General features: G+C 51.9%; 1 protein-coding gene across 3 annotated transcripts in view; it reads left to right on the top strand.

Moving 5' to 3' along the window:
• ORC5 (origin recognition complex subunit 5) overlaps positions 1-12145 on the top strand; it is a 48928-nt gene that overhangs the window by 29030 nt on the left and 7753 nt on the right. For all 3 annotated transcript variants that reach the window (XM_075213631.1, XM_075213630.1, XM_075213629.1), the window contains 4 exons: positions 8233-8344; positions 9363-9493; positions 10773-10821; positions 11077-11167. In XM_075213631.1, coding sequence (XP_075069732.1) covers positions 8233-8344; positions 9363-9493; positions 10773-10821; positions 11077-11167 — 383 coding nt within the window. The remainder of the gene's footprint in view (positions 1-8232; positions 8345-9362; positions 9494-10772; positions 10822-11076; positions 11168-12145) is intronic.

Raw genomic sequence — 12145 nt, 5'->3', positions numbered from 1 at the left:
CGCCATTAGGGTATGAGCTTGGAGTATTAACTTTGCGGATGCACTAACAGTGTACCCGCATCTAGTTATACCCCTTCTCGTATATATTTTCTACATTTGAATGCTGGAGAATACTCCTGCATATTAATATTCAGGCGTATTCCTATATGCCTATGCATTTGTTGTGGGGGATGGGTCCACTCTACGGGCATCCAGAACCCTCAGGCAGGCCCTGAAGAAAGCTGGTAACAATGTAGTCATGATCCTTTACTATGATCCTATCACCTGCTATATGTCACATCTCAATATATATTGTATACAGCACATTTACTGTATAATCTAAACACACAGTTAAATACAATTTCAAAAACTTGAGGACAACCAATGTTTTAGTTTTGTTTTTTTATTGTAAAAATATAGTAATATAAATAATGAAAATATAAAATATAATTTTTGTGTACTCTGCATTATAAAACTGCCCCGTGGCTCTCAGAAACTTGACCTATAAGTGGAAGCCTATGGACTCGCAAAGAGTCGTCCTTCAGCACTCAGGAGAGGAAAAACCCCCTGTGGAGGAAACCTCTGGGGAACCATGGCTGCGAGGACCGCCCTTCCCTCTGGGCACTAAGAGGCTATGCAGAGTTAAATGGCCAAAATATACTTTGTTAAAATATATAAATGTAATACAAATGTAAAAAATAAATATATTATAAATAAAATAAAAAAATAATTTAATAAAAAAAAAAAATATATAATATAAGAAAAAATATACTTAAAATATATAAATGTAAAAAATAAATATAATATAAAATAATAAATATAATATAAAATAAAAAAATAATATAATAAGAAATATACTTTCTAAAAATATATAAATAAAATGTAAATGTAAAAAATAAATATAATATAAATAAAATAAAAAAATAATATAATAAAAAATATATTTTCTAACAATATAATGCTGAGCATTTCTTTATCAGTTTTTCCAGTCTGCTGTCTTCTTCTTCTCATCTTGAAATGGGGCCACCAAGCTCTTCCGATGTCTCCTCGACAAGTATATCTCCATAATAATATTGTCTGTTTTCCCATTTTTCTGTGAAAATGCCAGCCATTTCCTTATGTGGTTGTCCCAGGTAATAGTAACCCTGGGCAGGGAGACAGCAATTTATACACTGGCAGGTATGACATTATAATGCAGAACATCGATGACATCACAAAGACACTGAGTGTGTCCTGCCCCGCCCACTGGGTGTGTCCTGCCCCGCCCACTGAGTGTGTCCTGCCCCGCCCACTGGGTGTGTCCTGCCCCACCCACTGGGTGTGTCCCATCTCCCCCCACTGGGTGTGTCCCGTCTCCCCCAACTGGGTGTGTCCCGTCTCCCCCCCCACTGGGTGTGTCCCGTCTCCCCCCCCACTGGGTGTGTCCCGTCTCCCCCCCCACTGGGTGTGTCCCGTCTCCCCCCCCACTGGGTGTGTCCCGTCTCCCCCCCCACTGGGTGTGTCCCGTCGCCCCCCCCCCCCCCACTGGGTGTGTCCCGTCGCCCCCCCCCCCCACTGGGTGTGTCCCGTCGCCCCCCCCCCCACTGGGTGTGTCCCGTCGCCCCCCCCCCCCCCCACTGGCTGTGTCCCGTCCCCCACTGGCTGTGTGTGTCCCTTCCCGTCCCCCACTGGCTGTGTGTGTCCCTTCCCGTCCCCCACTGGCTGTGTGTGTCCCTTCCCGTCCCCCACTGTTTGTCCCGTCCCCCACTGGGTGTGTCCCCTCCCCCCACTGGGTGTGTCCCCTCCCCCCACTGGGTGTGTCCCCTCCCCCCACTGGGTGTGGTGTGGTCCCCCCACTGGGTGTGTCCTGTCCCCTCCCCCCACTGGGTGTGTCCTGTCCCCTCCCCCCACTGGGTGTGTCCTGTCCCCTCCCCCCACTGGCTGTGTCCTGCCCCGCCCACTGGCTGTGTCCCGTCCCGTCCCCCACTGGCTGTGTCCCGTCCCGTCCCCCACTGGCTGTGTCCCGTCCCGTCCCCCACTGGCTGTGTCCCGTCCCGTCCCCCACTGGCTGTGTGTGTCCCGTCCCGTCCCCCACTGGCTGTGTGTGTCCCGTCCCGTCCCCCACTGGCTGTGTGTGTCCCGTCCCGTCCCCCACTGGCTGTGTGTGTCCCGTCCCGTCCCCCACTGGCTGTGTGTGTCCCGTCCCGTCCCCCACTGGCTGTGTGTGTCCCGTCCCGTCCCCCACTGGCTGTGTGTGTCCCGTCCCGTCCCCCACTGGCTGTGTGTGTCCCGTCCCGTCCCCCACTGGCTGTGTGTGTCCCTTCCCGTCCCCCACTGGCTGTGTGTGTCCCTTCCCGTCCCCCACTGGCTGTGTGTGTCCCTTCCCGTCCCCCACTGTTTGTCCCGTCCCCCACTGGGTGTGTCCCCTCCCCCCACTGGGTGTGTCCCCTCCCCCCACTGGGTGTGTCCCCTCCCCCCACTGGGTGTGGTGTGGTCCCCCCACTGGGTGTGTCCTGTCCCCTCCCCCCACTGGGTGTGTCCTGTCCCCTCCCCCCACTGGGTGTGTCCTGTCCCCTCCCCCCACTGGGTGTGTCCTGTCCCCTCCCCCCACTGGGTGTGTCCTGCCCCGCCCACTGGCTGTGTCCCGTCCCGTCCCCCACTGGCTGTGTCCCGTCCCGTCCCCCACTGGCTGTGTCCCGTCCCGTCCCCCACTGGCTGTGTCCCGTCCCGTCCCCCACTGGCTGTGTCCCGTCCCGTCCCCCACTGGCTGTGTCCCGTCCCGTCCCCCACTGGCTGTGTGTGTCCCGTCCCGTCCCCCACTGGCTGTGTCCCGTCCCGTCCCGTCCCCCACTGGCTGTGTCCCGTCCCGTCCCCCACTGGCTGTGTGTGTCCCGTCCCGTCCCCCACTGGCTGTGTGTGTCCCGTCCCGTCCCCCACTGGCTGTGTGTGTCCCGTCCCGTCCCCCACTGGCTGTGTGTGTCCCGTCCCGTCCCCCACTGGCTGTGTGTGTCCCGTCCCGTCCCCCACTGGCTGTGTGTGTCCCGTCCCGTCCCCCACTGGCTGTGTGTGTCCCGTCCCGTCCCCCACTGGCTGTGTGTGTCCCGTCCCGTCCCCCACTGGCTGTGTGTGTCCCGTCCCGTCCCCCACTGGCTGTGTGTGTCCCGTCCCGTCCCCCACTGGCTGTGTGTGTCCCGTCCCGTCCCCCACTGGCTGTGTGTGTCCCGTCCCGTCCCCCACTGGCTGTGTGTGTCCCGTCCCGTCCCCCACTGGCTGTGTGTGTCCCGTCCCGTCCCCCACTGGCTGTGTGTGTCCCGTCCCGTCCCCCACTGGCTGTGTGTGTCCCGTCCCGTCCCCCACTGGCTGTGTGTGTCCCGTCCCGTCCCCCACTGGCTGTGTGTGTCCCGTCCCGTCCCCCACTGGCTGTGTGTGTCCCGTCCCGTCCCCCACTGGCTGTGTGTGTCCCGTCCCGTCCCCCACTGGCTGTGTGTGTCCCGTCCCGTCCCCCACTGGCTGTGTGTGTCCCGTCCCGTCCCCCACTGGCTGTGTGTGTCCCGTCCCGTCCCCCACTGGCTGTGTGTGTCCCGTCCCGTCCCCCACTGGCTGTGTGTGTCCCGTCCCGTCCCCCACTGGCTGTGTGTGTCCCGTCCCGTCCCCCACTGGCTGTGTGTGTCCCGTCCCGTCCCCCACTGGCTGTGTGTGTCCCGTCCCGTCCCCCACTGGCTGTGTGTGTCCCGTCCCGTCCCCCACTGGCTGTGTGTGTCCCGTCCCGTCCCCCACTGGCTGTGTGTGTCCCGTCCCGTCCCCCACTGGCTGTGTGTGTCCCGTCCCGTCCCCCACTGGCTGTGTGTGTCCCGTCCCGTCCCCCACTGGCTGTGTGTGTCCCGTCCCGTCCCCCACTGGCTGTGTGTGGCCCGTCCCGTCCCCCACTGGCTGTGTGTGGCCCGTCCCGTCCCCCACTGGCTGTGTGTGGCCCGTCCCGTCCCCCACTGGCTGTGTGTGGCCCGTCCCGTCCCCCACTGGCTGTGTGTGGCCCGTCCCGTCCCCCACTGGCTGTGTGTGGCCCGTCCCGTCCCCCACTGGCTGTGTGTGGCCCGTCCCGTCCCCCACTGGCTGTGTGTGGCCCGTCCCGTCCCCCACTGGCTGTGTGTGGCCCGTCCCGTCCCCCACTGGCTGTGTGTGGCCCGTCCCGTCCCCCACTGGCTGTGTGTGGCCCGTCCCGTCCCCCACTGGCTGTGTGTGGCCCGTCCCGTCCCCCACTGGCTGTGTGTGGCCCGTCCCGTCCCCCACTGGCTGTGTGTGGCCCGTCCCGTCCCCCACTGGCTGTGTGTGGCCCGTCCCGTCCCCCACTGGCTGTGTGTGGCCCGTCCCGTCCCCCACTGGCTGTGTGTGGCCCGTCCCGTCCCCCACTGGCTGTGTGTGGCCCGTCCCGTCCCCCACTGGCTGTGTGTGGCCCGTCCCGTCCCCCACTGGCTGTGTGTGGCCCGTCCCGTCCCCCACTGGCTGTGTGTGGCCCGTCCCGTCCCCCACTGGCTGTGTGTGGCCCGTCCCGTCCCCCACTGGCTGTGTGTGGCCCGTCCCGTCCCCCACTGGCTGTGTGTGGCCCGTCCCGTCCCCCACTGGCTGTGTGTGGCCCGTCCCGTCCCCCACTGGCTGTGTGTGGCCCGTCCCGTCCCCCACTGGCTGTGTGTGGCCCGTCCCGTCCCCCACTGGCTGTGTGTGGCCCGTCCCGTCCCCCACTGGCTGTGTGTGGCCCGTCCCGTCCCCCACTGGCTGTGTGTGGCCCGTCCCGTCCCCCACTGGCTGTGTGTGGCCCGTCCCGTCCCCCACTGGCTGTGTGTGGCCCGTCCCGTCCCCCACTGGCTGTGTGTGTCCCGTCCCGTCCCCCACTGGCTGTGTGTGGCCCGTCCCGTCCCCCACTGGCTGTGTGTGTCCCGTCCCGTCCCCCACTGGCTGTGTGTGTCCCGTCCCGTCCCCCACTGGCTGTGTGTGTCCCGTCCCGTCCCCCACTGGCTGTGTGTGTCCCGTCCCGTCCCCCACTGGCTGTGTGTGTCCCGTCCCGTCCCCCACTGGCTGTGTGTGTCCCGTCCCGTCCCCCACTGGCTGTGTGTGTCCCGTCCCGTCCCCCACTGGCTGTGTGTGTCCCGTCCCGTCCCCCACTGGCTGTGTGTGTCCCGTCCCGTCCCCCACTGGCTGTGTGTGTCCCGTCCCGTCCCCCACTGGCTGTGTGTGTCCCGTCCCGTCCCCCACTGGCTGTGTGTGTCCCGTCCCGTCCCCCACTGGCTGTGTGTGTCCCGTCCCGTCCCCCACTGGCTGTGTGTGTCCCGTCCCGTCCCCCACTGGCTGTGTGTGTCCCGTCGTCCGTCCCCCCACTGGGTGTGTCCCGTCGTCCGTCCCCCCACTGGGTGTGTCCCGTCGTCCGTCCCCCCACTGGGTGTGTCCCGTCGTCCGTCCCCCCACTGGGTGTGTCCCGTCGTCCGTCCCCCCACTGGGTGTGTCCCGTCGTCCGTCCCCCCACTGGGTGTGTCCCGTCCTCCGTCCCCCCACTGGGTGTGGTCCCGTCCCCCTACTGGGTGTGGTCCCGTCCCCCTACTGGGTGTGGTCCCGTCCCCCACTGGGTGTGTCCCGTCCCCTCCCCCCACTGGGTGTGTCCCGTCCCCTCCCCCCACTGGGTGTGTCCCCCCCACTGGGTGTGTCCCGTCCCGTCCCGTCCCCACTGGGTGTGTCCCGTCCCGTCCCGTCCCCACTGGGTGTGTCCCGTCCCGTCCCCACTGGGTGTGTCCCGTCCCGTCCCCACTGGGTGTGTCCCCCCCCCCCCCACCCCACTGGGTGTGTCCCCGTCCCCCACCCCACTGGGTGTGTCCCCCCACCCCCTACTGGGTGTGTCCTGTCGTCGTCCCCCCACTGGGTGTGTTCCTTCGCGCCCCCCCCCCACTGGGTGTGTACCGTCGCCCCCCCCCCCCCCCCACTGGGTGTGTCCTGCCCCCCCCTGCCCACTATCAACAATATATATAAATAACTTCAATAAGTTATTCACTTTAAAATAAATAAATTAAATTATGGCTTGAACAAGATAACTTTAGAATTACTTAAGTTAACAAAACTGTAAAACATAGCGTTGTGTGAGACAGATATCTGTTATATATCAAAAATTGCATATTCCCAAAAAATAACTAAGCTTCTCTATGTAAACCAGGCCTGTCCAACCTGCGGCCCTCCAGGTGTTGTGCAACTACAAGCCCCAGCATGCTTCGCCAGTAGACAACCTGTTGATAGCTGGAAGGGCATGCTGGGACTTGTAGTTTCACAACATCTGGAGGGCCGCAGGTTGGACAGGCCTGATGTAAACTATATCAAAGTAAACAATCTTGTTTAAAGTGCAGCCTCATAAAAGTTCACAAGAATAAACATGAAACTCCAGCAAAAACACAAAACCACTGATTTTTCCCAGTTTCCTTGATTACCTCAGTTGATAAGCAGCAGACTTTGCTTTACACAAAAGCTCTGTGTAGGGTTTGAATTGGTGACAGTTTGACTGCAAACAAATAAATTTTACATTGTAAGAGACAATTGTCCCCTGAACTGTTTTCACTTTGCGGACTATGCTGAACACGCGTTCAACTTCAGCATTGCTGTGAGGGAGGACTAGGAGTAATTTTGCCATATTTACTAATAAAGGAAACTTTGGGTTCCCTGTTGCTGGATGTGTGCAGTGTCGGACTGGCCCAGCGGGGTCCCGGGGAGATCCCCGGTGAGCCCCACTGCCCGAATTGCTCTGCTGCCTTTTGCTAATGGGTGGGACTAGAATGCAATCACAGACATATATATGTAGGAGCTGCCTGTGCTGCTTGGTAATACAGAGGAGCTTCCTGCTCTGCAGGAACTCCTCACTGTCTCTGTAGCCCTGTGGTTGGCCGAGTGGCTGTCAGCCAATCAAACACAGTCTCTCAGCTAATCGGAGTACAGACATGCCCTCTACTTATACAGCCATGGAGGAAGCACTGCAGGTAAGTTTATGGGAGTGTGTGTATGAGAGAGAGAATGTGAGTCAGTTTGTGTGTATCAGAGTGTATGTGAGGCCTGCATTGGTGTGTGCCAGTGTGCGCGAGGCCTGCATTGGTGTGTGCCAGTGTGCGCGAGGCCTGCATTGGTGCGAGGCCTGCATTGGTGCGCGCCAGTGTGCGCGAGGCCTGCGTTGGCGCGCGCCAGTGTGCGCGAGGCCTGCGTTGGCGCGCGCCAGTGTGCGCGAGGCCTGCGTTGGCGCGCGCCAGTGTGCGCGAGGCCTGCGTTGGCGCGCGCCAGTGTGCGCGAGGCCTGCGTTGGCGCGTGCGAGGCCTGCATTGGGGCGCGCCAGTGTGCGCGGGGCCTGCATTGGGGCGCGCCAGTGTGCGCGGGGCCTGCATTGGGGCGCGCCAGTGTGCGCGGGGCCTGCATTGGGGCGCGCGAGACCTGCATTTGGCGTGTTCCAGATAATAATATTACAGTACTTTTTGCAAAGGTCATTGTTATATGGTGTCCCGTGAGATAAAAATGTTGTACGCGCAGCTTGACTCTTTTTGCAGCATAGGGCGCACCAGTATCCGATGATGTGTGTGTATATGTTAGGAAATTTAGATTGTAAGCTCCAATGGGGCAGGGACTGATGTGAATGCATTCTCTGTACAGCATTGCGGAATTAGTGATGCTATATAAATAAGCAGATGATGATTATTCTTATTGACACCTGCGATCCTACTGATAGGCTCACTTAACCTCCATTTGAGAGAGAGAATAATACATTCTACATAGTAGCATGAGCAAGAATATGTCCACAGATATACTACAAAACTGGTGTTAATTTATATATCATCCTTTTCCTGGCAATCTGATGTATTAAATATTTTGGCTGTAATATGTCGTTGTGCACACATACCACACCTAAAACACCAGCTAGGGTGGAGGAGGGGTCTACATTCACGTTCTTTAAATTGTGATCTGGTAGCAAAATTGTGGGATGTCCCATATTTATTTAGCTTGTGTATATTTCATATCGTATTCTCTTATCTAACAGTATTTGACTCTTAATCTCTGGTATATTGGTATTTGTGTATTAATTATTTCAAGGAGTGGTATTATTAGCATAAGTTAATGATATTAATAGTTTACCTGCTTTGCTGGTTTTAAATAGATCTTTAAAAATGGTTCATTATTAAAAAACTTGACTGTGCTTGCTATTGAAAAATCTAGATATTTTCAGAAGGATTTTTTGTGTGACTTACATTCCCTTTATCATTCCAGACCAGTAGCAACGTAACTGTGATCTTCCTGACTGAAATAGTGTGGGAAACATTCCGTCCAAACACTGGCTGTCTGGAGCCATTAACCATATACTTTGTGGACTACAGTAAAGGTATTTCTGCTCTATTTAGTCTGAAGCAGTTTTTCTTTGTTTTGCAGCGTAAATTCAGTTTATTAATTAGTTTAATATTAGTATTGAGACATAGGTGGTCATTTGGTTTGTAACTAGTCTGTGCTGGTTTGTTTGTTTGTTTTTCTTTTGTTTTTTTTAATTGTAGACAGGGGTGTATTTAGAATGACGTTGCCCTAGTCATCGCATGTGAATATGACCTGTATTAATAATTGTGTATCAGCCATGGCTCTCTAACTAGCACACCCTCTACCCCAACACCATCTTCATAATTTTAGTGGGGCAGAAAGTTGGTTGGTATAAAAAAAAAAAAGAATTATCGTAAAAGAAAATGTAGAGGGAAGACTGTGATTGAAGTCTTGTCTATGGTTTCTGATGAACGGGGCCATTAGGCAGGTGACCCATATCTGTAGAGTCATCCGCTATACTAGGTTATACCATGTGATGGGTTTACCTACTGGAATTATTTGTAATAGAGGGCACTGTGCTCTATACTTTTTAACGGAGTTGATCACTTTTGAGCCTCCTGTTACCTGAAGCCGAGGGCCATAGGTCAGTGTCTGCTGTAGATTTGTGTGTGACCTGCAATAAGTTTGACCCTGCAGGGGAAGTAAGCATGATTCAGTGCACCAGCTCTCATCAGGACAGGTCAGTACTGATAAGGAATTTCACCCCCACACCCAAATAGATAAACATGGGAGAATGTTGGTTTAAGGAAGGGGATGTCTATAGGGGGAAGGCTTGTGCTGAGCATTATTTATTTATTTTGTATAATTATTTTTCTCCTGTGCAGTGGGTAAAACGTTGCATGTGATTAGAGCAAATGTCATTATGTCAGAAGGGAAATGAAGGTAAGTAGGGAACCACAGACTGAAGGTTAGATAGTGGAAGGAGCAGGGTCCTCCAACAAATATGCTGGATATTTGGGGTGTCAGATACAACTAACTGTATATAAAACAAAGTTCATGTGACCAATTAGCCATTTATTTATTTTTCCCAGCGGAACTTCAGAAGATTCTCTCCAGTGATTATCCTGAAGGTTATTCTGCAGAGTTCTATGCATCATACATCAATATTCTGCTGGGCGTCTTCTACACTGTGTGCAGGGACATAAAAGAGCTTAGACATTTGGTGAGAAGTCATGTCTAAAGTGTCCAAGACTAGTGTAAATCTTACTGGCACTTTTGACCACAAACCAACATGTAACGTAGAGTAACACAATGTTTATGTGTATATGTATGTTGCCGACTGTTTGCTATTATAGTTTTATTTGTTAATACTTATGGTGTGTAGTTTTTTCTCTGAAATGGTCATCCCTTTTCTATAAAATGAATATGTCCATATGGTACACACCTATGGTCTTAGAATGGACTTCTGGATATGTTTTCTATGTTTAACTCCACTGAAATAAGCAACATCAAGCTCTTGTGCTGTTATTTGCATTGGTTCAAGATTAAAACACCTTTTTTTTTATATAAACTAGGAAATATGTTACTCTCTAACCACATATATAGTTTTATACATCGCTGAGCTTACAATCTTAGCTTCTGATGCGAAGGATGCATGAAGATAACATATTAGAGTCAGGATCCCCAATTTCATGAAGTCCACTTTCTTCTATAAAACCGAGATTTTGTATGCCCGCTATAAACTGCTGTCATACTTTTAAAGGGGACATATTATGGACATAAGTATACCCCACTCCTGATGGGCCATTTTTCCTGAAGGTGTATTCTTATGACTAAGCTGGATGGCTGCATGATATGGGTAGATTGTTTTAGGTCAGGGATTTGTCAGAGTACTTTGCATGCTTAATTGCATCTTATTGGTTAACATGGGTCAGTGTAGAGAGGATCTTCCCCTTTTGTCAGTTATTATTATGAAGGTGGCTAGTCTGCTTCAAGTATAAAGGTCCATCAAAGGAGGAGTCTGTTTGGTGTATGGTCTCTTAACATGGTTTGTACCCGAGCATCTGAATGCTCTGAGGACTGTACTTAATAAGACTGTGTCTGACCACTGATCTGTGTTCTATTGTAACGAGGAATAATTGGTTTAAGGTAAGCTGGCATAAAATGTATACAGCGGTCATCCAGTATAACCACAGGTCACACCTTTCCCTGTAGATGGAGGAAAAGTAACATTGGCAATAATTTCTGAATAGTATCGCTGCCCACTGTGGGCCCAAAAACAAAAAGGATCTATCATTAGTACATTCAGTACAGGATTCATGTGACGGGACTTCCATTTCCTCATCTTGTAAAACATTAGCTAAATTCATAAATGTGTATCTTCTTTTGTATAATAAGTGGTATGGTGTAAAATGTGTTTTATTCCCAGTGTTTAGTTTGATTTATTACCATTTGTGTGTATTATGTTTACATATGACTTTTTGTTTTTGTTTTTCATACAGGCTGCACTTAACTTCCCTAAGTTTTGTGAACCAGTAGTTAGAGGAGAAGGTAGGTTTGGTAACAGTTTATATGTATGCTTAATAATACAGTATATGTAAGAAGGATATTAACCCCAAATAAAGATTTGTAAATGTCATACTGTAAGAAATCAAATCTTCATTGCATGCAGTATATTACAGCTTGCTGCACGGAAATAAACTGTTGTTAATGGGAGGTAAACACTAAGCATTTGGGAAGATATTCCTGTTATGAAATGATTCTGTGTATTTATATCCCATTATGTACCTTTTTTTTTGTCTTCAGCTAAGGAAAGTGATTCACATAAACTGTGGCGAAACATTGAGCCACATTTGAAGAGGGCTATGCAGACTGTTTATCTCAGGGAGATCTCAAGGTATGTACCCACCTTTTTATTAGACTGGTCAAACTTCATTCTAAACGGATGGATAGACGGATGTCCACTGCATGAGATCTATGCAGAACATGTTATCACCAACAAGCATTACAGGGAGATTAACGTCTGTAGCTGTAGCTTCCTACGGCATCAATATGTTGTTTTCAGGTTGTCTTCACAAATACAAGTGTTCAGAACTTGCCTAATGATCTGTGGTATTATTCGCACACACCACCCCACTTGGTGCAACTTAACTTACACCAACATGACCACCATCTGTGTGTGCTTGTTTATCCATCAAAATCTATTTGGGTATAGTGAAAAAGCTAGTGATAGGGATCATCTTTTCACCTGCATGTGCCCAAGCCAGGGTCTGCCCTGTGAAATGGTGGTTAAGCAGTTCTGTGTAGCAATCGGATCGCAATGTAAGTGAGCAGCTTTAGTCTTTGGCAAAATCATCCAAATTGACGTCTTTTAAGTCTAGCTTACCTCAACCATTGTTCATGTAGAAACCCTTGTTTTAATCTGTTATTTCTCTTTCTTGCCAATGTTTTGGAGAATTAGTCTCCAAAGATGTATATCTATAGAATTACTGTCAATCAGGGGAAAAGTACATGTAATACTATATAGAGAACCTTCTGTTTTATGAAGATGCCTCTCTCTATGCCCACACTCTGGTGACCACTGCTACACTATGTTCATCAGTTTGGTTTTCAGCACCAATTTCTATTCACTTAGCATCAACACCCTCATCTACCCACTGCTGAAAAAGTTTGGCGTGTCATGGTTTTATAATAAATGTATTTACTTTATATTCATTTTTCACTGTTGGATGCATGTTCACTAATTTTAGTGAATCTTCTCCGTGCCTAGTGTAACACATAATGACCTATCCCTTGTCTTCAGCTCTAATTGTTACTATACATGGGTGGGTACTACACCTGATTTGCTACTGGGGAGTTCACCATTCACATATGC

This window comes from Mixophyes fleayi, chromosome 5, assembly GCF_038048845.1.
Source record: "Mixophyes fleayi isolate aMixFle1 chromosome 5, aMixFle1.hap1, whole genome shotgun sequence".
NCBI classification, from domain to species: Eukaryota; Metazoa; Chordata; class Amphibia; order Anura; family Limnodynastidae; genus Mixophyes; species Mixophyes fleayi.
Note: the sequence above shows the minus strand (reverse complement) of the source record. Positions and strands in the feature narration are given on the sequence as shown.